Raw genomic sequence first — 26,529 nt, 5'->3', positions numbered from 1 at the left:
GGCATTGAAGCCCCTCCTCTCCCCAAACCACGCCCTCCTCAGGCTCCACCCTGAAAACCTCCCGCCCGGCGCCTTTGCTGGCCCGCTGTTGTCTGGCTCGGAAACACCCCAAACTACAATTTTACAGATTGCACATAATCTACAGGCCATCACGCTTTGCTGAACAGTGGTCCGAATCCCACCCTCTCTGTAGGGTTGCCAGGTCCCCCTTTGCCACCGGCTGGGAGGCTTCTGGTCCCTCTGCTGAAGCTACATAAGGTAACAGGCCGCCGGGAGAACCTTTTCCAGCTGTCCTTTGGAACCATTCGCAGGTGGTGGGCTGGCCAAGGAAAGAGAGATCCCCGCCCTGAGGCACTTACAGTGAACCTTTCCATATAAGTACTAAAGGTAAAGGAACGAATACAGCTCTAAGGCCTTTGGTAGCGCAGTCTTATGCAGAGTTGGGGAGGGGCCGTGGCTCAGTGGTAGAGCCTCTGCTTTGAATACAGAAGGTCCCAGGTTCAGTCCCCGGCATCTACAGTTAAAGGGACTAGGCAGGTAGGTGATGTGAAAGACCTCTACCCGAGACCCTGGAGAGCCGCTGTCGGTCTGAGTAGACTATACTGACTTTGATGGCCCAAGGGTCTGATTCAGTATAAGGCAGCATCATGTGTTCATGTGCTCCAGACTAAACTCTGCATAGAGTTGCACCGTGAAAACCGCCCATGTGTTGCCTGTGATATTGGGGGGTGGGGGGTGTCTTAATTTGCTTCCCCCGGGGATTGATTGCCATCTGTTTTGCATGTTTCAGCTTTGGTTGGTTGGCAAATTTGACCCCTGCTGGCATCTCGTCCCTCCCAGATGAGAAACGACCTGAAGGGACAGGGACATGAAGCGCCTCAGCCTGCGAGGGGACGTGGCCTGAGGAGAGATACCTGTAGCTGAGCACTGCCGGCGCCCAGCTGTGCTCTTGGCTGGCAGCTTGCTATGGCCCGCTCGAGCCTCTGGAGCAGCCTCAAGTCCGTCCTGAGGAAGAAGGAGGACCCTTTGTTCCTGAACGACTCCAGCGCCTTCGATTTCTCTGACGAGGCCGGAGATGAGGAATACCCCAGGTTCAACAAGCTGCGGGTCGTGGTTTCCGACGACACGCCCGACACGTTGGACGCTCCGGCCAACGGGGCTCGCTTGGGGCCCCACTCGGACGACTCCTTGCTGGAGAGGGACTGTCCCCCTCAGAGAGACCCTTGTAACAATTGCGACAAACAGAGGGAACTGTTGAAGCAGAGGACTGTGAAGAGGCGACTGATCCTTGCGGCGGTCCTCTATCTCCTCTTTATGACGGGGGAGCTGGTCGGTAAGTAGGCCTCGCCCTCTTACTGAAGGTGGTTTGTGTGTGTGTAAAGTGCCGTCAAGTCAAAGGCGATCCCTATTGGAGTTTTCATGGCAAGAGACTAACAGAGGTGGTTTGCCAGCACCTTCCTCTGCACAGCAACCCTGGTATTCCTCAGTGGTCTCCCATCCAAATACTAACCAGGGCTGACCCTGCTTAGCTTCTGAGATCTGATGAGATCAGGCTAGCCTGGGCCATCTAGGTCAGGGCAAAAGTGGTTTAGCAATTGCTTTAAAAAAAATAAATGCTGCACCTTGGGAGAGGCTTTTAATTATTTACTCGGATAAGACAGCACGGGGTGATATCGCCTTGCGAAGAGACAGCAAGTTCAGAGAACATCTGAAATCAGCAGACAAGGGGGATCATCAGCCCGGAGCACTGCCAACTTCATCAGCTGCTATTACACGCCGACTAATTCGGCACAACACTGAAAGCCTCTGCTTGAGAGCCAGCGTGGTGTAGTGGTTAAGGGCTGTGGAATCTAATCTGGAGAACCGGGTTTGATTCTCCACTCCTCCACATGAGCGGCAGACTCTAATCTGGTGACCCGGGTTTATTTCTCTGCTCACCCACATGAAGCCTGTTGGGTGACCTTGGGCCAGTCACAGTTCTCTCCGAACTCTCTCGGTCCCATCTACCTCACAAGGTATCTGTTGTGGGGAGGGGAATGGAAGGCGATTATAAGCTGGTTTGAGTGTCTTAAAGGTAGAGAAAATTGGGATATAAAAACCAACTCAGAGCCAGCGTGGTGTACTGGTTAACAGCAGTGGTTTGGAGTGGTGGACTCTAATCTGGAGAACCTGGTTTATTTCCCTGCTCCTCCACGTGAAGCCTGCTGGGTGACTTTGGGCTAGTTACAGCTCTCTCAGCCCACCTACCTCACAGGGTGTCTGTTGGGGGGAGGGGAAGGGAAGGTGATTGTAAGCCAGTCTGGGTCTTCCTTAAGTGGTAGAGGACATTAGCTTATAAAAACCAACTCTTCTTCTATTACTTCCAAATAGATAAACATCCAGTAGTTTTTCATTTTTTTCCCTGGTCCTTTTTTTTTATAAAGGAAGTAAAGCAGCCTAGTTGTTTTTTTTATTACCTTAAGAAAATTTACCAGTTATTTTGTCGACGTGTACCTTTCTGTTACGTGGAGGCTTAAGCTGTGGGTGTGGGCAAAACACTGAGTCTGGAACTACCTTCTCAGGGCAGTGTCTGTCTCTTCTCAGGGCAGTGTCTGTCTCACCCCATGGGTCAGGAAGGGGAGTGGACATATTCATGGAGGAGAGGGGTATTCATGGCTGTTAGTTAGAATGGATATTAGTCATGCTGCATACCTATTCTCTCTAGTATCAGAGGAGCATGCCTATTATTTTGCGTGCTGTGGAACACAGGCATGTTAATGCTGCTGCAATCGTCTTGTTTGTGGGCTTCCTGGAGGCACCTGGTTGGCCACTGTGTGAACAGACTGCTGTACTTGATGGGCCTTGGTCTGATCCAACAGGGCCTATCTTATGTTCTTATCTTCTTATGTTCTTACTTGTAAAGAGCTAGCAGCGAAACTCCTCACCCCAAAAGAGACATACTAGGAAAAACTAGTTTCCGTTGAATGCTGTTCCATTGGGGCCTTGGTCATAACTAGGGCTGAACTGCGCTCACCGCATTGGTGCATAAGTAGGAGGCATGGAGTTCAGACCTTCTTAAAACCGAGAACCATCCCATGGAAACTTGCGGGAGTATTTTGGGAGCGAGTACAATAATAGCACAATAATAGTAGTACAATAAATGAGTACCTAGATTGCTGGGGGTAAAGGGAAGATGACTGGGGAAGGCACTGGCCAACCACCCTGTGAAACAAAAGGTGTGCCTAGTAAATGTCGGGAAGTGACATCACCCCATGGGTCAGGAATGACCTGGTGCTTGCACAGGGGACCTTTACAATAATGCGTGTGTGTTAAGTGCTGTCAAGTTGCTTCCGACTCATGGCGACCCTATGAATGAAAGTCCTCCAAAACGTCCTATCTTTGACAGCTTTGTTCAGGTCTTGAGTCAGTCCATCTTTATTGAGTCAGTCCATCTCTTGTTGGGTCTTCCTTTTTTCCTGCTGCCTTCAACTTTTCCTAGCATGACTATCTTTTCCTGTGACTCTTGTCGTCTCATGATGTGACCAAAATACAATAGCCTCAGTTTAGTCATTTTAGCTTCTAGGGTCAGTTCAGGCTTGATTTGATCTATAACCCAGTGATTTGTTTTTTTGGCGGTCCAGGGTATCTGTAACACTCTCCTCCAACACCACATTTCAAAGGAATCTATTTTCTTCCTATCAGCTTTCTTCAATGTCCAGCTTTCACACCCATACATAGTAATAGGGAATACAATGGCTTGAATTAATCTAATCTTGGTGGCCAAGTAGGAGTATTACAATAATAGCAACAATAAAACCCTGCAAAATTTCTCTTGGAAGGGAGGTTACTGTTATTAAGGATTTACACGGCATTTTTTAGCGTTCCCTTTGCAGACATCACAGCATTTGTTACAACTGTCCTGTAAGACAGGCCAGTAACTATTATCCCCATATCGTAGATGGTCAACTGAGGCTGGATTATTTGCCTAAAGTCTCCCCTTGAGTTCTTGGCAGAGGCAAAATTTGAAACAAGGGACCTCCCCGATCGTACAGCTGCTATGGTACACTGGCTCCCTTCTGTTTAAAGGAACTTTCTCCACTTGATTTATGGGAAATGCAAATCATTTGGGGTGTGATTCCTTTTGACTGCATAATGCTGAATTATATGCATAGCCCTGAATATAATCACGTCAGTTGCGTGTAACGCTGTGAATTGGCTAGTGGCTGGTTGTGTTTGTTTCTTTGCAGTGAAAACTGACAAAGCCTTATGCGTCTGTTTCTGTTTGCTTTTCCTGCTATACTTGAGGTCCCTGGTTTTTTCCATATACTGTACCTGGGATTAATTATTTTCTATGGTCTCTTGTTGTCCTAAGCAGCATCTTCCAGGCAGCTAATGGGCCTTGTTAAAACAAGCTGTCGAGTTTGTCTTATCAAGGTACCTGCAGAAAGCAGTGTGGTTTAATTAACTGGTATCCGGGGAAGATACAATAGCTTTGTAATCACAGCATATGTTTTTATTTTCTGGTTGTAAGCTGGCTGCTTGGGCTGCCGTCCGGCAAATTGGAACCATCCTCACAATGGGGATTTCTTGTTGGTATAAACTATGGGAAAGTCCCCGACACCTCCAGTTGAGAGAATCAGGTAGTAGATGATGTTAAAGATGTTAAACCCTGGACAGTGGCTGCCAGTCAGACTAGGCAACTCTGACCCTGAAGCTGAAGTAGTGCCAGCGTGGTGTAGTGGTTAAGAGCGGTGGTTTGGAGTGGTGGAGTTTGATCTGGAGAACCGGGTTGGATTCCCCGCTCCTCCACATGAGCAGCGGAGGCTAATCTAGTGAACTGGATTTGTTTCCCCTCTCCTACACATGAAGCCAGCTGGGTGACCTTGGGCTAGTCTCAGCTCTGTCAGCCCCACCCACCTGACAGGGTGTCTTTTGCTGGGAGGGGAAGGGAAGGTGATCGTAAGCCAGTTTGAGTGTCCCTTAAGTGGTAGAGAGGAGCCCCGTGGCGCAGAGTGGTAAGCTGCAGTCGAAGCTCTGCTCACGACCTGAGTTCGATCCTGACAGAAGTTGGTTTCAGGTAGCTGGCTCAAGGTTGACTCAGCCTTACATCCTTCCGAGGTTGGTAAAATGAGTACCCACCTTGCTGGGGGTAAAGGAAAGATGACTGGGGAAGGCCCTGGCAAACCACCCCGTAAACAAAGTCTGCCCAGTAAATGTCGGGATGTGACATCACCTCATGGGTCAGGAATGACCCGGGGCTTGCACAGGGGACCTTTTCCTTTTAAGTGGTAGAGAAAGTCAGCATATAAAAACCAACTCTTCTTCTTCTTCTTCCTTATCTTAAAGCAGTGCCTGTTATTAGCTGGTCCCCTGGGGTGAGCAGGGCTGGGTGGGGTGGTCCTTTATAAGCAACCCTTCAGGGGGAGGGGCCATGGCTTAGTGGTAGACCATCTGCTTGGCATGCAGAAGGTCCCAGGTTCAATCCCTGGCATCTCCAGTTAAAGGGACCAGGCAAGTAGGTGATGTGAAAGACCCCTGCCTGAGACCCTGGAGAGCCGCTGCCGGTCTGAGTAGACAATACTGACTTGGATGGACCAAGGGTCTGATTCAGTAGAAGGCAGTTTCATGTGTTCATGTGAAGGCTTGGTAAAGCAGAAAAGGGTTTTAAATTTTTTCTTCTTTTGGATCATCAGTGTGTCGCAGATAATTGGTGTGTGAGCAGACGGGTTTAGTAAATTGTGGGCTTATTTGCAAGGCTCCTTCACAAAGTACAGCTCCTTGCTCCCCCGACAGTGGTTTCCCAGGGTGCTGAGTGTGGGGCAGGGGTCTGAGCTGGGTGGTCTAATCCCTGGGGAGATCAGTTAATCAACACCAGTTTGAATTTGGGGCTCTGGGTTGATTTTGCGTCCAAACTTCTGGCTAGGAAAGGGCCTGGCTGAATAGCCACCTCTGAGGAAAGTTTTCTCCGCACAGCTTGTCTCCGCCCCTTATTTTTTAATGCAATTTTTTGGGGGTGGCTGCTATTTTGAGTTGATTGAAAGTTTCCCAAGCTGCTCGGGCGAAGGGGTTTGTGATCAGTGACCCGTGAGACGGGACTTAGGCCTTCATGGCTCATTAAAGTTGGCAGGGGCTCATTATTGAGTGAGATGCTAATGTGGCTTTTTGAAGTCGCTCTCTGTTTTTACGTCAAGGGATGAAAGGGTTCTGTGTGTGTGTGCTTGCATGTGTAAGATATGATTATACAAACACTGCATTTCCACTGGTCTGGGTTTAGCTCCTTGAGCCTTATTCTGGGCTGCATACCTCTGTGGGCCTGTATGCTCTTACCTCTTTCACGTTTTCATACCCAATCAGTTAAGAAGAATCAAGTGCCCTTAAGTTCTCTTGGAAGCGCCCCGTGGCACAGAGTGGTAAGCTGCAGTACTGCAGCGAAAAGCTCTGCTCAGGACCTGAGTTGGATACCGACGGGAGTCAGCTTAAGGTAGCTGGCTCAAGGTTGGCTCAGCCTTCCATCCTTCCAAGGTCGGTAAAATGAGTACCCAGCTTGCTGGGGGTAAAGGGAAGATGACTGGGGAAGGCACTGGCAAACCACACCGTAAACATAGTCTGCCTAGTAAACAACAGGATGTGACATCACTCCATGGGTCAGGAATGACCCAGTGCTTGCACAGGGGGCTACCTTTACCTTTTACTAAGTTCTCTTAAGAGGTAAAAAGGTAAAGGTAGTCCCCTGTGCAAGCACCGGGACATTACTGACCCATGGGGTGACGTCACATCCTGTCGTTTACTAGGCAGACTATGTTTAAGGGGTGGTTTGCCATTGCCTTCCCCAGTCGTCTGTACTTTACCCCCATCAAGCTGGGTACTCATTTTTCCGACCTCGGAAGGATGGAAGGCTGAGTCAACCTTGAGCCGGCTACCTGAAACCAACTTCCATCGGGATTGAACTCTGGTCATGAGCAGAGCTTGGACTGCGGTAGAGAGATAGAAAGGGGTAGAAAGGGGGAGAGAGCGATTTCTGCCAATGCCTACCCCAATGCTCCAGCCTATTGATGCCTTCCAGATTTTGTTCCTGGAGGTCAGTCAACCCTCGGGTACTGGACTGTGGCAGTCCGCAGTGGGTGGGAGGGATTGACAGAGATCGCCCCTCCCTCTTACAAAAACGCGTGCCCCTAAGTCTGAAGAATGTAGTTGGATGCAGGCTCAGGACAGCAGGCATGGTTTCTCTTGTCCACCTTTGTATTTATTTGCAATTTGATTTATAGCCCGCCCTACACGCCTTCACCTGCTCTATCCCGCCCTGCTGTCCCCTGAACGCCTCCACCATTACAACAACTCTATGAGGTAGGGTTGTGATTAGGCTGGGGTCACCCGCCAAGCATCGTAGTTGACTAAGGATATGACGCCTGGTCTTCTTGGGTCTAGTCCAACATGCCGATCACCGCGTCACACTGCTGCAATAGGCTCTGTTTCTTTCCTCCCCCGTACACTCCTCTGAATTCGGTCACAGAAGCAAGATGTCAAAGTAGTTTGGCATAGCCCTTTTGGGAGGGGGTTGATCAGGGAGCTGCAGTTAGCTGCACCTCCCCTGTTGGGTGTGCCAGCCAGCGTGGTGTAGGGGTTAAGAGGGGTGGTTTGAAGCAGCGGACTTTAATCTGGAGCACCGGGTTAGATTCCCCACTCCTCCACATGAGCGCCGGAGGTGAACTGGGTTGGTTTCCCCACTCTTGCGCATGAAGCCAGCTGGGTGACGTTGGGCTAGTCACAGCTCTTAGAGCTCTCTCAGCCCCACCTACGTGATAAGGTGTTTATCTATTGCTGTATCAGCTAGTTTGAGCCAGAGATGGGATCTTGGGACAGAATCGAAAGCAGCCCTGAGATCCATAAATGCTGCATAGAGCCGGCCTCCTGGTTGAGAAACATATTTATCTGCTAAGTGGTATAGCGTAAGACAGTGATCCAAAACTGAGACACCCCTCTTAAATCCTACTTGTTCGGGGTACAGTATAGATTCTGTATCAATCCAATTCCGGAGCTTGGAATGCAAAAAATCTGAATAAATAGGGTTGCCAACTGCCAGGTAGTAGCAGGAGATCTCTATCGGCTGGAGATCAGTTGTATTAGCAGGAGATCAGATCACCTGGAGAAAAATGGCCGCTTTGGCAATTGAACTCTATGGCACTGAAGTCCCTCCCCACCCCAACCCCTGCCCTCCTCAGGCTCCACCCCAAAAATCTCCCGCCGATGGCGAAGAGGGACCTGGCAACCCTATGAATAAACTTTACCTATGGTTGACAACAAGCTAATGGGCCGATAATTTATAGGGTCTTTTTTGGCCCCTTTTTATATATAGGTACTATTATTGCATGTTTCCAGATTGTAGGAATGATTCCTGAAGCATTGATTTGAGTAAAGAGACAAGGTGTTTATTGTGGGGAGGGGAAGGGAAGGTGAATGTAAGCCGGTTTGATTCTCCCTTAAGTGGTAGAGAAAGTCAGTATATAAAAAACTACTCTTCTTCTTTTTCTTCTACTGATGTATTTTTTGCCTCTGTGCAAAAAATCTTTGTATCTTTACGTCTAACCTTTTGTTTTGCTCTTCGGTTTCCATGCGAAGGTGGATACATTGCCAACAGCCTAGCCATCATGACGGACGCGCTCCACATGTTGACTGACCTCAGCGGCATCATTTTGACCTTGCTCGCTTTATGGCTGTCTGCAAAATCGCCCACCAAAAGGTTCACCTTCGGATTCCATCGCTTTGGTAGGTGACCTTAGGGTTCTGCCTTTGTAGCAGGCCTGTTAAGTGCTAACTAATCACGGCAGTGAAGCTTATGCATAAAGTCTGTAAATGAAGGGGCGCTAAATGCCAGCATTAGTTCTATAAACTGTGTGGTGCTCGGGCAGGCCGCGTGCGAACGGTTTTAAAAGGTTGGTTTACGGACTGAGAAAATTGTGCACCTTGGGGTTGGGAGTGGAAGGATAATGATTTGGGCCCTGCATGTTTCTGCATGTTTGTGGTACCTGAATGATGCGTGGGGTTTTGCACTCTCTCACATCTCTCTTTAGAGGTATACTGGAAACATCTGTGATGTGGACCTTTTAACATAATGGGCTAATGAAGCTTAAGCCCAGCAGTCAGCACCGTAGTCTTGTGGGTGGTTGGGAATTGTGTTGAGGGGAGGGGCTGTGGCTCAGTGGTAGAGCATCTGCTTGGCATGGAGAAGGTCCCAGGTTCAATCCCCAGCATCTCCAGTTAAAGGGACTAGGCAAGTAGGTGATGTGAAAGACCTCTGCCTGAGACCCTGGAGAGCCATGGAGAGGGGCTGTGGCTCAGTGGTAGAGCATCTGCTTGGCATCTCCAGTTAAAAGCCAGTGGCCGGCAAACTCATTAGTCAACAGAGCCAAATATCAACAGTACAACGATTGAGATTTCTTTTGAGAGCCGCCTAACTGGAGATGCCGGGGATTGAACCTGGGACCTTCTGCATAACAAGCAGATGCTCCACCACTGACCCACAGCCCCTCCAAATGGTGCAAGTGCAGATTTCTCCCCCCCTCCCGGTTCCCAAGCCCCCCTAAATAAAACGGCAACCGAGGCTGGCTGCCCAACCCTCGGAGGCCCAAGAAAGGGGGCTCCTCTCCCCCCCCCGGCGCTGGGCATTGGCAAGCGGTCGGCTTGAAAGGTCCAATGAGAGGAGAGATTCGGGGACCCCCCCCCAATTGCACTCCGGGAGGGATTCCCCACTGCTGCCGCCTTCCCCTCCTTCCCGGGCCGGCTGGGCAAGGCTAGATGTGCAGCCTTACCTTCTGCCATCCTAGAAGGAAAATTCAAGAAAGTCTCTAGTGTGGAGAGACTCTGCCCCTGTTACTCAGGGGAACTGGAGACTATTGAACATTAGGGTTGCAAGGTCCCCACTCACCTTCGGCGGGAGGTTTCTGTTCAGTTGGGTGCGCGTGCGCCGACGCAGCACGCTGGCCTGCAGCGGGTGGCCCGCTTGCCCCGGGGAGGGAGAAGAGAGGCTTCCCGGCTGGTGCGCAGGACTTCAGCGGGTGGCCCTGCCCGGGGAAGGAGAAGAGAGGCTTCCCGGCTGGCGCGTGGGGCTGCAGCGGGCGGCCCGCTCGCCCCGGGGAGGGAGAAGAGAGGCTTTCCGGCTGGTGCGCGGGGCTGCAGCGGGTGGCCCACTCGCCCCGGGGAGGGAGAAGAGAGGCTTCCTGGCTGGCGCCTCTCCCAGCCACCTCTGATCCCTCCCCTCCGGGGGGAGAGAGAGAGAGAGAGAGGAGGGGAGGCTGGGGGAGAGGGGCGCCGCCTCCCGCTCGCCTGCTGGCTGTTCCCACCTGGCTGGGCGCGGGGATGCGGAGAGCCACACTTAAGGGGCCAAAGAGCCGCATGCGGCTCGAGAGCCGCGGTTTGCCGACCACTGGACTAGGCAAGTAGGTGATGTGAAAGACCTCCGCCTGAGCCCTGGAGAGCCGCTGCATGTCTGAGTAAACAATACTGACTTGGATGGACCAAGCGTCTGATTCAGTATAAGGCAGCTTCATGTGTTCATGTGAATCTGACTCTGTCAGGGGGAGCTATTGGGTCGTTTAAATAAGTTGCCATATTCTGCGTGAGTGCATCAGTGCTGTTCTGGTCAAACAGTGCGGTGGTCAAACCCTTCAACATTCTCTGTTCAGTTGTGGCCTGCTTAATTTGGCAAGAGATAGATGGATAAAACCTTTCATTTTGGACTCTAGGTGGGAACTGGATAATTTGAGGCTTGTTTTAACAGGGGTGGATTTTAATATTACTTCGGCAGGTGCCAAGTTTCCCCCCCTCCCCCGTTAATCTCTATTAAAAATTACTAATTTAGGACTGTTCATACAGATAGATATAGATATATAGGAGCCCCGTGGTACAGAGTGGTAAGCTGCAGTACTGCAGTCCAAGCTCTGCTCATGACCTGAGTTTGATCTCGATGGAAGTTGGTTTCAGTTAGCCGGCTCAAGGTTGACTCAGCCTCCCATCCTTCCAAGGTCGGTAAAATGAGTACCCAGCTTGCTGGGGGTAAAGGGAAGATGACTGGGGAAGGCACTGGCAAACCTCCCCATAAATAAAGTCTGCCTAGTAAATGTTGGGATGTGACGTCACCCCATGGGTAATGACCTGGTGCTTGCCTTTTATATAGAAATATATTTCTCTTTTTTTCTTTTAGTCTTAGTGAGATACTGTTCAGAGATGAATTGGCTGTATGAGTAGTATCATTAAAGTAAAGTAAATAATCTGACCCTCCCAGCCCCTGACAAGAGAGTTGGCCACCACAGAATTAGGCTTCCTTCAGCTTGGTAGAGGCCGGCATGCACATAACCGCACCCCACCATGTGGACAAGGATACATGCTCCTAAAGCCTGTTTCTGTTTTTCTGTTTTTCTGTTGATGTCGGAACAGTATCCACAAAGACGTTCCCAGAACATCAGCTCTATGGAAAGAGAAGTTATTAAATATAACAAGACAAAATAAAAAGCATTTTTTTCTGTTCAAAATGAAATGAGCTAACCATTCTTTGACAGACATAGGTGATTTAACGATGTTTATGGAAAGGGTCACTGGTATTTTAAATATAAAGCGGGATAGCAGATACAACTAAGATGTGAAAAATTTATGTTGGTTCGTGTTAACTATAGTTTGTGTATAACTGATACAATTCTATAACGGAAATGTAGGTATAGCTACCAATTAAGGTTTATCCTTATAATAGACTATCAGCCAAGACCAACAGACCAGTTATTAATTAGTAATAGTTTTAGGAATACTAGTTCAATTAGTTAAACTTCGAATTAACATAGGGTTTTCAAGGCAAGAGACATTCAGAAGTTGCTTGCCTCTGCATAGCAACCCTGGAATTCCCAGGTAGTCTCCCATCCCAGTACTAACCAGGGCCAACCCTGCTTAGTTTCGGAGATCTGACAAGATCAGGCTAGCATTTACTATTTTTTACACATTTTTACTCCCCACTCATGACTGAATGGCTCTTGGTGCATTTTACAATCCAGAATAATGGGGCAAATAACATGCCATAAAATGCAGTGAAAACAACATATTACACATCCGTACAAAATGTACATTAAGGCAGAAGGCCGCAAGAGCTCAGACGGAAAGCCATCCAATTGACACAGCATCCTTGCTGAAGTAGGTCTGAGTCAAGATGGGAGAATCCTGGGAATCTGATCAGTCCCACCTTAAGTTCCATGATGGAAGGAAGGCAGGATGTAAATATAGCCAGTCGTGACAGCCACACACCCTAAACCAACTGCAGAGCTGCATATACCATGCACATAAATATATTCCAGGGCAGGACTGGATGAAGACAAGCTGAAGTCCTAAGCTTTGTATGATGAAAGAAACCTCCCCCCACCTAGTAATTTAGTAATTTTTTGGGGCTGTATTTAGAAGCCCATCGTGAATTAGCTTGGGCGCGGGCAAAACGCGAATTGTAAAATCTCCCCTATTTGTCTCCCTGCCCCCATTTTTTCCTTTCTGTCCCCTTTATAAAAAATTAGTAAAATTTTATTTAAAAAATAATAATGAAATGAGCTAACTCTGGTGTTTCATGCCACTCTTAGATTAGGCTCTGATCTCATCTGGCCATTTAGTCATTCACATACCTCTTTGGAGAGCTTTTTTTTCTTTTAAACTTCTGGATAAAAAAAATCTAACTTTCCAAATCGTAAAGGAGCCTCACAGGAACTTCATAATACCCCTAAGCAGCAGGGTGTATTTAAGTACCTTTGAAAACTGCTTTCGGCCCCCACGGGGTTGTGTTTCAGTCGTGAGGATAATTCATTCCGCGAAATTAAAAACTCTTGAAAGAAAAGTTTAGTTGCTGCCAAAACCCTTGCTACTGTACAAGTATAGTACAATATAGCTTTAGTAATGTGTTGGTGGGGGTAATACTGTATGTCTGATGATTAAGACAATCTCTCTGCCTAGGAGGGGGGAAATCGCAGGCTACATTATGAAATGTAAACCCCCCCCCCATTTCTAGACCTAGTGAAGAAAGATTCTGGAAATACCTTGTAAACCATATCGGACTCCTAGAATTCCATGGGTGAAGGGTTGTTATTTTAATTCAAGCCCTCCCACTGAGGCAAAGCCATTCCTACACAAGCATTCCTAACAAATTAGTCCATTGAACAATAAAAAAAAATACCCTGTGATAGATTAGCACACTGGTAGTATTGTAGCAGAGAGCCAGCGTGGTGTAGTGGTTTTAAGGTGTTGGACTAGGGCCTGGGGAACCCAGGTTCAAATCCCCACTCTCACCGTGGAAGCTTGCTGGGTGACCTTGGGCAAGTCGCACATTCTCAGCCCTGACCCTGGCTAGTACTTGGATGGGAGACCTCCGAGGAATACCAGGGGTGTGACACAGAGGCAGGCAATGGCAAACCCCCTTTGAACATCTCTTACCTTGAAAACCCTATGGGGTCGCCATGAGTCAGCTGTGACTTGATGGCGAAAAAAAAGTATTGTAGCCCATTGGTGTAAGCAGTCATACCCCTCCTCCCGCTAAGAGGTGCCACGGGGGCCAAAGGCTGGCATAAGAGCGAGACACTGCTCCCCACAAAATGGATACCTCTCAGAGAGTTTTGGGATCCATCTTGTGTGTCAAGCCTGGCCGGGAAGGTGGTTGGCCACTAAACTTTCCCCCTGGCCCTAAGGTGTGCCTGGCTGGGCAGTGGGGCTAGCTAATCTCCACTGTGTCACCCTAAGGGGATTTAATCAGCAAGCAGACCTCTACTTATCCTATCTGCGCCCAACCCAGCAATCAATCAATAAGGGAGTAGCCCAGATGTTCTCTTGGGTCCTGGCAACTCCTCAGGCCTGTCCTGCTCTTTTGTAGGAACTCTGTTAAAGCAATCAATTCTTTGCTTCTGGCTTTCACATGAACACATGAAGCGGCCTTATACTGAATCAGACCCTTGGTCCATCAAAGTCAGTATTGTCTACTCAGACTGGCAGCGGCTCTCCAGGGTCTCAGGGTCTTTCACATCACCTATTGACTAGTCCCTTTAACGGGAGATGCCGGGGATTGAACCTGGGACCTTCTGCATGCCCAGCAGATGCTCTACCACTGAGCCACAGCCCACCCCCATTTCCTGCCAGCTTACCCCCTCAGGACCCATTTTGGGTTATAAATATTGGTCCCATGGCCATTGTGTGTGTGTGTGTGTGTGTGTGTGTGTTCTGGATCCATGCTCGTACCCCTACTTGTGGGTGGGCTCTTCCTGTTGCCCCTGAAAACATTTGCTCTCCAGGATGCGTTCCTATGACAGAGAGAATGCATTTTCCCAGCTCACACGCTGCAGATTCCCTTTGATAACTCTGGCCAGTGTGATTTATTTGACAGTTTCAGTGTCTTGGGCACTTGTTAAACCTTTGCTAGCAGTGACATTTGTGATAAGCAACAGACCTTCCTTTGTCTCTGACCTCCCACTCTCCCGCTCTGTTGCCCTGCTCTCAAGTGAAACTTCCTTTGTGAGTTTGAAGGCTGGGTGCTCTCCATTCTGGGGTACTCACCTAGATCTCTCTCACACACACAAACATACACAGGTCATGACATCATGCTTTTGCCACTGAAAAAGGGGCCTGTGGGAATGCTGGGCAAAGCTTAGAGAAAGCCAGCCTGGCGTAGTGATTAAGAGCGGTGGACTCTAATCTGGAGAACCGGGTTTGATTCCCCACTCCTCCACATGAGCGGCGGACGCTGATCTGGCGAACCGGGTTGGTTTCTCCAGTCCTCCACATGAAGCCTGCTGGGTGACCTTGGGCTAGTCGCAGTTCTCTCTGAACTCTCTCAATCCCACCTACCTCACAAGGTGCCTGCTGTGAGGAGAGGAAGGGAAGGTGATTGTAAGCCGGTTTGATTCTCCTTAAAAAAGTAAAGAAAGTTGGCATTTAAAATCCAACTCTTCTCCTTCTTAGTGGTTTCTTTGACTGCAAAATGATAAATAATTGGTATAATGACAAGTGTTGTCGAAGTTGCAAAATAATACCCTACAATGTAAGACTGTGCCTAGAGCTCTTGAAACAATGCCTTTCTTTTCTCTTTCCTCCCCCAGAGGTTTTGTCTGCCATGTTCAGCGTCCTGCTGATTTATATCCTTATGGTTTTCCTCTTGTACGAAGCTGTTCAAAGGACCATCCATATGGACTATGATATCAACGGGGACATCATGCTTATTACAGCAGCTGTTGGTGTGGCAGTAAATCTCATGTAAGCATTCCATTTCCTCGCATTAACTTTTTGGGTCTTTTCCTTGCCTTCCAAGTTCATAGATGGGATATATAATAAACGCCCATTAGAAGCTCGTAGATGCATGTGCAAATAGGATGCTCTTGAACCACCGAACACGTGCTATTTAAATGTAATTTATACGATCATATCCGCGCAGGTCCATTGATTCCATTATTAGTGGACTGCCCCAGATCTCTGAGGAAACAACGTCTAGCATTCCTCCTATCGGACACAATAGTTAATCTATCTGCTAGCATGGCCAGATTTGCTTGGTTAGCAATGAAAATAAGGCAAAGATCACTTAAGGCTACACACTAGCCAAGCAAATTGAGAATTTGTATTCTGCATACTGTATTTACCCTTATACCTAATGTATGTCTGATAGACTGATTTTACCAACCTTTTGCTGTTATTAAGCATTTCAATTTTAATAATATATTGCTTTCGTTCTACTTGGTATTAATTAGCTATATACCTCTGCATTTTCCCTTCATTTTAAGTATCTAAATTTTAATTGTATTTTGTACTTGTTTTACTTTATATTATTCAGTTTGATGGTCTATGACTGCAAAAAGGATGGGTCTTTCTGTGGCTGGATGGTTTGTTTTTTCATTAAGTGGCTAGTTGATTTCTTTTTTTTAATTAACGCAGCATCCCTTTGTCTTGTGAATGGTTGGAAGGTGGTTTATGAGCACTGTAATTAACATCCAGGTTATGTTTGGAACCCTAACGACTGGCGTTACCTTGGTTGTGTGTTGCTGGTGCTGAACCAAGGCACCATAAAATGCTTCCCATCATGGTGTAGTGGTTAAGTGTGGTGGTTTGGAGCGGTGGGCTCTGATCTGGAGAACTGGGTTTGATTCCCCACTCCTCCACATGAGCGGCCCCACCTATTTCCTAAAAACATTTGGCGGGCACCAGAAAAGGTGTCAGTGGGTGCCATGGTGGCCACGGGTATAGAGGGGTGGGGAGAAGAGGGTGGTGATGGGACCAGTACTTGGATTTACTAGCAGGTCACCTTGACACGGAGTGTGTGGGTCTCCTCCCCCCTTCTAGGAACGCAACTCATTGCTGGCGACTGTCAGCTACAGGGTAACCATCACTACCGATAATTAATACTAGTGGCTTGTTTTCCAATCTTCTCGTGCTTACAAAATATTGCAGTCATGGTAAAATCTCCCTCCCACCCATTTTGGGTCAATAATAGGCTAACAGGGTGTTTTTTCCCCTTTCTCTTCCCCCCCCCCGCCATTTTCTCGACTCCCACTTTCCGCCGCAGAATGGGCTTTTTGCTGAACCAGTCGGGTCACCTCCACTCCCATTCACACGCCCCTTCGGCTGTCCCCCTGTCCAACTCTTCGAGCACAGCTTCCGGGCATGGCCACGGCCACGGCAGCCTGGCGGTGAGAGCGGCGTTCGTGCACGCTCTGGGAGACTTGGTGCAGAGCATCGGCGTGCTTGTGGCAGCGTACATCATTCGTTTCAAGGTAAGGGCCGGGGCTCGGACCACGAACGAAAAGTACTTCTGATCTGGGCCACCAGCCCGCTCAGCACTCGAGTGGACTCTTGGTAGATTGTTCATGCAGTGAATTTGACACAACCGCTCAAAATGGGCTCCTGTCTCCTTGAATGGAAGGGTGGCTCCCAGCGCAAAAAAATGGGATGTGTGTGCAGAGCTTCTGTGAATGAATACATCAACTCATGAAGCTGCGTTATACTGAATCAGACCCTTGGTCCATCAAAGTCAGTCTTGTCTACTCAGACTGGCAGCGGCTCTCCAGGGTCTCAGGCAGAGGACTTTCACATCACCTACTTGCCTAGTCCCTTTAACTGGAGATGCTGGGGATTGAACCTGGGGCCTTCTGCATGCCAAGCAGATACTCTTATCACTGAGCTACGACCCTTCCCTCTAATGGAGAAACCCCTGTGTGTACATTGTGTTAAGTGCGGAACTTCCACCTGCACAAGGAATTACTGGATTGGATTCATGTAGCTGGAGGCATTCTATGATGTATTTCCAGTGTATTGTCTTTGTGAATTTTGTGATCTGTGGGATGTTAGATTTAAGTGAATTACAGTGCATTGCCATATGGGGTTACCCTAATTTAAACTTTGCATAGGATTGCACTCTAACTCTGGAGTAACTCTGCATAGGGTTGCACTGTAAGAGAAATCTCCTAGCCATTCATAACTAAAGAGAGTCCATGTGGTGTACTGGTTAAGAGCAGTGGTTTGGAGCAGTGGACTCTGATCTGGAGAACCGGGTTTGATTCCCCACTCCTCCACATGAGTGGTGGACGCTAATCTTGTGAACTGGATTTGTTTCCCCACTCCCAGACATGAAGCCAGGTGGGTGACCTTGGGCTAGTCACACTCTCTCGGCCCCACCTACCGCACAGAGTGTTGTGGGGAGGGAAAGGGAAGGTGATTGTAAGTCGGTTTGATTCTTCCTTAAGTGGTGGAGAAAGTCGGCGTATAGAAACCAACTCTTCTTCTTCAAATATTGGGATAAGAAGCTCCACTTACATGCTTGGGTTGTTTGTATTCTAAGCGTAATACTCTGGGATGGAAATTTCCTATCCTAAGGACTGCCCCTCTCAGTATGGGCCGCAGCTCTGTTGTTGGTGACTGGCTTCTAGCACTACCGAAGTCACCTACAGGGATGAAAAAGGAGAGCATTTTCTGTTATGGTCCCAGATCAATACCACCTTCTTCTGAAGACAACCCTATGAGGGCCCAAAACAATGAATATTTGGAAGGGGAACTCAAACTCTTTCTTTCCAAGAAGCGGAAAAGCCCTGCCTGGTGCTGTAGCAATGATATGTATGTGTTATTTAAGTTTTGGGAGGGAAGGTGGCATGGTATAGCCCGATCTTGGCAGATCTCAGAAGCTAAGCAGGGTCAGTTTTCAGATGGGAGACTACCAAGGAAGACTGCAGAGGAAAGCAAAGGCAAACCTCTGCTTTTCACTTACCTAAAAAGCCCCTTTCTGGGGTCGCTGTAAGTCATTTGCAACTTGATAGCACTTATGTACATAGTTCAGTTTTGGTTATTTTAGGAGTATGGCCTTTGAATTTTGTTGTTGTTGTTGTTGGCACTTTTTATTCATTTTATTTTACTTCATTTATACTTCTCCTTTCTTGCTGAGGCTCAAGGCAGATGACAAAGATGAAATACAATAAAAACAGCATAACGTTTACAACGAACAATGCAAAGAAAACTTAAAGTTGCAAACAGCAATGTATAGGATATGTTAAGAAAAGCACACAATAAGTCTCAAAAACCATATAGTGGTGAGACTGCTGGTAGTGTATTAAACCAGTTCACACCAACCGGCTTCTGCAGGATCTCTCTTGGCCAAGAGAGCAAACGGTTGTGGGAATTCAGCACTTGCCGAATCTTAAAAAGACTCTTCCACCTAGACAAAAGTTTGACTAGGCCTTAATCTCTTTGTTTCAGCCAGAATACAAGATCGCTGATCCTATATGCACATACGTGTTCTCGATACTTGTGGCATTCACAACGCTGCGGATCATGCGGGACACGGGAATAATCATACTTGAAGGTAACAATTGTTCTGACATTCGAGATCTTCCTCGGAGAACCATGTAGCAGAGATAAACGTTGGTAGTGGCGCTGGTCCGTGGCAATCTCCGAAAGCAAAACCGGTGAAAATTCATTTCATTTAAGACCAACCAAAATAATATAATGCAACGTGCTATGTTTGGTTTGGTCTAAATAAAATGCGGGTTTCATTTTTAGAGGCAGCAGCGACAGTTACTGATTCACTTCCCTGGATCTATAAAAGATCTTTAAAGTTGTCACTGATAATTATGAAAGACTGTCCTGTTTTTCACCCCAATTGGCTCATCCACGGTATATTTACTTTCAAATCTTAACATTTAATATGACGATATCGTTTTACTTCAGGAGTTCCGAGGCATTTGAATGTGGATCACATTAAAGAGGAGTTAATGAAGATCGAAGATGTGCACTCGGTGGAATATCTGAATGTTTGGTCTCTGACAGCCGGAAAGACTGTTGCCATTGTCCACTTACAACTAGGTAGAGTATGCTGCGGGCTTGTATAGAAAAACACGGTAGTCTGCAATAAAAGCTTCACACCGTTGCTGAGAAGAAAAAAAACAGGGTAGGGGAGCAACATGTCCGCCACCCTGAGCTGCTTGAAGGAAGGGTAGGGCTAAAATTGTATCGTAAATCAAAATTTAAAAACTCAGACCCTGCCCCCAGTCTAAAGGACAGGACAGGCCAGCAGGGGGTGGGAGAAAGTAAAAGTGGGAGATCAGTGATAGTGACACAGAGAAAAGGTGATTTTAAAAAAGAAGCATTTCTCAGTGAGGTTAAGGTTGGTCTTCCCTTGCTGCTGTTTGTGCTGAGACAGCAGGAGGGCAACTCCTTAGAAGAAGAAGGAGAGTTGGTTTTTATACCCCGATTTTCCTCTACCTTTAAGGAGTTTCAAACGGGCTTACAATCTCCTTCCCTTCCCCACAACAGACACCTTGTGAGGTTGGTGGGGCTGAGAGAGTCCTGAGAGAACTGTGACTAGCCCTAGGTCACCCAGCGGGCTTAAAATGCAGGAGTGGGGAAACCAACCTGGTTCTCCAGATTGGAGCCCACCAGTCTTAAACCAACACACCTTGCTGGCTCTCTTCACTGTAAGAGTGTCCTCCGTGGCTTCATAGACCTTAGGCAGTTCGTAGTTGCGGCAGAACTTTTTCTGGAGGGAAAAAATGGGGAAGGAAGCTTTTAAGTCATTATGATTTGGTGCTCCTGTTGCATGTACCAGGAGTGCACGTGGGTGCCATTTTGTGTGAGTTATGCAGGCTCCACTTTTGCATGACTGAAAAGGGCTTTCGTTGAGCTGCCTTTTATTTATCTATTTACGTTATTTATAGTCCATCTTTCTCACTGGGACTCAAGGTGTATTACAGAGAGTGAGTCAAGACAATCATAGAATCATAGAGTAGGAAGGGACCTCCAGTGTCATCTAGTCCAGCCCCCTGCACAATGCAGAAAATTCACAACTACCTCCCTGCCCCCCAAACAACCCCCAGTGACCCCTACTCCATGCCCAGAAGATGGCAAAAAATTCCCCTCCAGGATCCCTGGCCAAACTGATCTGGAGAAAAATTGCTTCTTAGCCCCAAAGTGGCGATTGGCATTTCCCTGGACATCTAAGAAAGGGCCATGAGAGCCAAGCACTGACTCATCTCTTCCTCCCCGCCCTCTCATGATCTGATCTCATGATCAGCAGAATGGGATGTACAATAAACAATGCAACGGAGTAAGACTGTAGAAGTCTGGAACCAGCCTGAAGTCTAGAAATAATAAAAGAACTGAAGCAAAACATAAGTATTAACATGTCATATTGATGGGGAAATTACACAGTGGAATCCTACTTTCAGAATGCTATATATATTGTAATATAGACCACAGTCCTTAATAATGTATCCAAATAACTTCTGTGAACCGTTTTGTGCGGTGGAACCCTGTTACCTGTATAGAAAAGCCCTGTAGAATAATTCAGGTTTGCATAGTTTGTGGAAAGTCAGGAGATGCCATTCCAGGCAGGCCGTCTGTGGCGGAGGAATGTCAGGACTGGAGGAATTTGGGTGCTGTGCCTTGTGAAATGTAGAGCTGCAACAGAGAAATCCCTCCCCTTTACAGAAGCTCTAATGCCTTTCTACTCTGTCTTTGTCTTGCTTTCCAGTTCCCAGCGGTTCATCCAAGTGGGAGGACATCCAGTCCAAGGCTAGACAGTTGCTGCTGAACACTTTTGGAGTATATCAATGTTCTGTCCAGCTTCAGAGTTACAGGCATGAGGAGAACAAACCCTGCGTTAATTGTCAGAATTCCAGTGCCTAACTTTCCACATTTTTTGGGTGGGAGTGGTGGGGGAGGGTCGCTGCCTTATTATTTTTATCTTTCAGTCGAGATGACCACAGAGCAATAACACAAGATGTCCAAGCAGAATGGGACCTCCTCGATCTGGCTAATGAGAACAACTGGAGTTAAGAGTTGAGATTACCCCTTTAAACAAAGATGAGTGAGTTCTCTCTCCCTCAACCACTCCCCCGGTCACTGTTTATTTGCTAGGGTTTCCATGCCAAGATATTTCCCAAAAAATTGTTTACAGATTACATGATGGCTAGGCAGATACCTCAGTATACTCTTCCATGTTGCCAATTGTTAACTGTGTACTGGTATTCCTACATTCCAGAAAAGGCATTAGCTACTTGAATTTTTAAAAAAGTTGACAAGGTTGATCATGCTGGTGATCTATAAAGTTAAAGATCCCTGAACTGGTTGTAAGGCTATCAGGGCCCCTTTCCGTATGTTCTGGATTCATACAAACTGTAATATGTATTGGGAGCAGCTTTTACTGTAACCAGTCTTGGAAGTTTTAGCTTTAACCTACCCAAATCATAAAAGATAAGTTTGCCAGTTGTTTAGTTGAAGACTTAGGGGCTGGACCCACAGCATTTGAAAGGATTTGGCTGTCTTTCGTATCTCTAGGCATAGGATTTATATACCATAGCGGGAAAATATATATATATATATGTAATTTCTTTGAGTATTATATTGACTTTGAGACGACTATTACCGCTAATCTCAACTATCTAAACTAGCGTTTTAACCTGCTACAGAGGCCGTTGGGTTCGCATGAATCTTGATAGGAAGCAAGTATGCTGTAGAGGCCCTCTTCTGACTGATTTTGCCTCCCAGAAGGAGAAAGGGGGCCTTATAGAAACTATATTAAGTGCAAGAATCGAATCAGTAGATGTAACATAGATGTTCAGGAGATACAAGACTTCAGATATGTTTGCAGTTCTTTGGAGAGTAGAATTGTGAAAATCGGGTTTTTTCTTTTCATCTGTGCGTTAATTTCCAGTTTTTTAAATATTGGCGTCTGCATGGTGGTGTCTGAAGTGTTCTGGTGACATGTTGGTGATTTGGTTCAAAGAGAAAAGCATACCCACCATTATTACTTGTTCTGCTAGTAACGGTTTTTGTTAAAAAACAAAACAAAGAAAGCTTCCTTTCTGACCTGTGTTCAATGCAGGCAGTAATAACCGCTTTGCGGGCACCAAATTTGCATTGGTTTCTCCTTCAGATTTGGGCCTGGAGAAGGGGGGGAGCCAGAGAAAGAAGTGAGACGGAGATGTTGCTCTCAGATCAGAAGTGAGCGAAGGCCGACTCGAATCATAGCTTTAACGCTGCAAAAAAAAAAATCCCACCAAAAAAAACATAACACCAGCATTTAGTCTGCAATGATACTGCTGCATCTGTATCATTTTGATCTTTCTAAAGAGACCTGTATCGATATTCATTTGGTATAAGAAGCAGAATATAATTTTTGGCTAATACCGGGAGTTTTGGTCTTCTGCTATGACCCCAGAGGCAATTGGCCTTTTAACTCCATCAATATTTCCCTCTGTTCTACTAGTTGCAGTTAGGACTGAACAGGCCAAAAAAAATAGTTTCTTTTGACCACAGTCGATGACTGTAATTGGAAGGACTGAGTATCGAAGCACTAGTATTTTACCAAAGTACCAAGATTTTGACTAGTGGGATAATTAAGATCATACAATAAATCAATATCCAGTTCTTTCATGTTTGTTTACTGTAATGTTGAAGACCAATATTTATCCCCTGATGAAGACCAGTCTTTAAAAATAAATTTTACAATAGTCATTGTATTAAGGCTATGTAGATATTTTATTCAGAGCGCTATAATTTGAAACAACTATCCAGTTACCTTGTGGAAAGATTTATTATCTTTTATCGTTTTTTTCCAATGATCCCTCTGATGGAAAAATTGAATTACTCAGAACATGGTGGGAAGTGGTACCTTGGTTAAAACTTCTAAAATGCTCGTTTGCTGGATTTATGATGTAGGTTGTAATTGGAGCTAGCCAATACTTCTCTCCTCTTACCCACCCCAAGATAAAATTTCAGTGTTAATTTCAGTAAAGTGCACTATGTTATATTTTCTTCCAAAGCCAAGTGGAAATCCTACCAGAATGCTTGCATTTCCAGCTCAGAGATGAAGAGCCGGTATCTTTTTCGAAATCTGTTGGTTTATTTTCCTACACAACAATTTAACACAAAGCCATATTAAGTTTGTGAGAAAATAAATTTGTGTATCCCTTCTATACAAACTTTCTGGAAGTCAGATATTTTTGCACACAATGGATATTCATAATGGATATTTCATTAAGTTGGGGTTTACAATGTACAAGTTAGAAACTGGGGTAGATCTGTACTGTCCTTGGAGGTTTTTTTAATTGTAATTATTTACTATATATTGTTTTAATGAAACAGATGTGTTGCTTTACTGTGGATTTATTAAATCACTTATTGATATGCTCCTGTGTATTATTCTTATTTTGTGCCGTTCTAAAAGCAGCATTTCTTTATTTGGTATTTGGAAAGCACTGTCAATGTTCAAAGCACTTCACATGCATTACTTTGTTGCACTCCTTACAATTTCCCTGGAAGGTAGGCCAAACTGATCAGGTTAGGTGTGTGTGTGTGTGTGTGTGTGTGTGTGTGTGTGTGTGTGTAAAAGTACGGTCAAGTCGCAGGTGACTTATGGTGACCTCAGGAAGGGGCTCCCAAGGCAAGTGAGAAGCAGAGGTAGGTGGTTTAGAAGCTGGCTGTGTGAACTGGTTTAATGCACCTGACTTACAGTAGGGTTGCCAAGTCCTTCTTCCCCACCAGCAGGAGGTTTTGGGGGCAGAGTCTGAGGAGGGCGGGGTTTGGGGAGGGACTTCAATGCCATAGAGTCCAATTGTCAAAGTGGCCATTTTCTCCAGGTGAACTGATCTCTTATCAGCTGGAGATCAGTTGTAATAGCAGGAGATCTCCAGCTATTACCTGGAGGTTGGCAACCCTAGACTTACAGTGACCCCAGCAAGGGACTTTCAAGGCAAATGAGAAGCAGAGATGGTTTGCCATTGTCTCCCATCCGGCTTAGTTTCTGAGATCTGACGGGATCGGGCTATACCATGCCACCTTTCCTCCCTATGGGTTAGCTACATGTTAGTATTTTTCTCCCTTCCTATCAAAGCCTCTAGTTAGCACATGAGAGGTATAAGCAAGAGGAAGTGGGATGTGGTAGGAAGTTACATTTCTCTCCGGAACATATAGTAATATTATTAGCACACATTAAACAGTTTTTCTCTCACTTTCTTTTACATAAAGGTTTGTTGGTTTGTTTTAAACCAGTTATAAATCACCCCTGGCAGGTGACCTGGAGGTACATTTGTAAAATTGAGGAAGAGTTGAGTGCATGAACTGAGACGTTCCACGACTGAATTTGTCCTCTGAAAGGAACTGATAAACTGGCTTTGGGTAAACCCAATTCTTCGGTCTCCTTCCCCTCCACAATCTACAGTTCAGAAACAATAATATCGGCCTACTTTACAGTGTTTTGTGGTGACAACTACAGCACAGTTGTATCTGTGACATGCTTTAAATACTCTCAAGCACCATAAACGCTAAGGATTGTTTCAGACTGTTAATGTCATGTCAATGTCAACGTCGCCATGTGAGAAAGTGGCCTAGTAAAACTTTGGCAGGCTAGCAGCTTTTTTGTATTGCTTATATAAATAGACAAATAGACCTATTGACTATATAAGTGTAGACGACTGGGGCAGTGGCAAACCACCCCACGAACACAGTCTGCCTAGTAAACGTCGTGATGTGACGTCACCCCATGGGTCAGTAATGACCTGGTGCTTACACAGGGGACTATCTTTACCTCTCTACCTACTAAGTAACATTCAATTGACATATAGAACCAGGGACTGAACCAAACGTGGTTGTTTATTAGAATAAGTCGCGTGTGGTCTGACATGTTGCGGGGAGCTGGGGACGCATGAAGCTGCCTTATGGTGTGGTGTAGTGGTTAAAAGCAGTGGTTTGGAGCGGTGGAGTCTGATCTGGGGAACCAGGCTTGATTCCCCACTCCTCCGCATGAGCGGCGGAGGCTGATCTGGGGAACTGGATTTGTTTCCCCACGCCTACACGTGAAGCCAACTGGGTGGCCTTGGGCTAGTCACAGCTCTCTCAGCCCCACCTACCTCACAGGGTGTCTGTTGTAGGGAGGGGAAGGGAAGGTGATGGTAATCCGGTTTGATTCTGCCTTAAGTGGTAGAGAAAGTCGGCACATAAAAACCAACTCTTCTTCTTATACTGATGTCCTCATCCATTCTCATAGAGTCCAATGAGGGCAGGAGGTTGGTTTGATTATAGCTTGCTTTATTGGCCAAGAAGTCATAACTAGGTGAGCCAGGATACAGACAAACAGCTCTGCAATCCTGTCACCTCGAGGCAGGGCAAATGCGAGCGATTTTATAGACGTTTGACATTCCAATACAACGACGATACATTTTCTTAACATCCGATTTTAGCTTGTCATTAGCTTCTGCAGCGCATGAAACAATCCTTAGCGTTTATGGTGCTTGAGAGTATTTAAAGCCTTGCTGCGTTAATGAATGAAGCCTGTCTTATTGAGCAGTTCAGAGCGTTCCCTTGCAGGGTGAAGCGAAACTATCATGTTGGAAATGCAACATAGAGATCGGCTCATTTCATCATATGTGGTGGACTTGTGACAAAGCTAGAGATTTTTGGGACGTGATTTACTATGAAATTAGATTGATATTGCAGAAGAATATACCTAAGTCACCAGAGATGATGCTACTTAGTATAATACCAGATACCATTTCAACTCAGAACTTTTTTGATTTATGCAACCACGGCTGCAAGACTGTTATATGCAGCTAAATGGAAAACAACGGATATTCCAGACAAACGTGATTGGATATTGAAAATGTTTGATTTAGTGGAGATGGCAAAATTAACGGCTTTGATAAACCAAAGTGATAACGAACAGTTCAGGGGAGAATGGGAGGTATGAAGAAATTATTGTGAACAAGAATTACATTCTGGGAACATAGAAGTCTATACATTGAATTGACCCATTATGTATTTTTTGATGATTAGTTCTTGATGGCTTTTGTTTAATATTAGGGTCAATATAATAAACGAAAGAAATGTACTAATCTATTTTGAAGCAGAGGGAGGTGATGGGGAAGTCATTGTTTAATTCATTACTATGTATTTTTAACAACATTACCAAGATACTTACTAATGATTGTTATTATAATCGTGGTTAAATCAATGTTAAATTTATTATTATTTTTTTAAAAATCAATAAAAATTTATTAAAAAAAAAAAAGGAGGGAT

General features: G+C 46.2%; 1 protein-coding gene across 1 annotated transcript; it reads left to right on the top strand.

Moving 5' to 3' along the window:
- The first annotated feature begins 961 nt into the window (after positions 1 to 961).
- Positions 962 to 21,141, top strand: SLC30A4 (solute carrier family 30 member 4). The gene is made up of 7 exons (XM_056865793.1): positions 962 to 1,333; positions 8,596 to 8,742; positions 15,081 to 15,234; positions 16,535 to 16,742; positions 18,715 to 18,820; positions 19,186 to 19,320; positions 20,987 to 21,141. Exons 1-7 carry the CDS (start codon positions 967 to 969, stop codon positions 21,139 to 21,141), a joined length of 1,272 nt encoding a protein of 423 aa, XP_056721771.1. The 5' UTR covers positions 962 to 966.
- The last annotated feature ends 5,388 nt before the right edge of the window (positions 21,142 to 26,529 follow it).

Source organism: Euleptes europaea, chromosome 20 (genome assembly GCF_029931775.1).
Source record: "Euleptes europaea isolate rEulEur1 chromosome 20, rEulEur1.hap1, whole genome shotgun sequence".
Taxonomy (NCBI): Eukaryota; Metazoa; Chordata; class Lepidosauria; order Squamata; family Sphaerodactylidae; genus Euleptes; species Euleptes europaea.
The sequence above is the reverse complement of the archived record's forward strand: the minus strand, read 5'-3'. Positions and strand labels throughout refer to the sequence as shown.

Excerpts from the sequence above, each read along its gene's own strand:
- SLC30A4 (XM_056865793.1), top strand. The coding sequence starts at position 967 with ATGGCCCGCTCGAGCCTCTGGAGCAGCCTCAAGTCCGTCCTGAGGAAG. Across the intron at positions 1,334-8,595 it reads TATGACGGGGGAGCTGGTCG|GTGGATACATTGCCAACAGC; the intron begins GTAAGTAGGCCT and ends TTCCATGCGAAG. Across the intron at positions 8,743-15,080 it reads CTTCGGATTCCATCGCTTTG|AGGTTTTGTCTGCCATGTTC; the intron begins GTAGGTGACCTT and ends TTCCTCCCCCAG.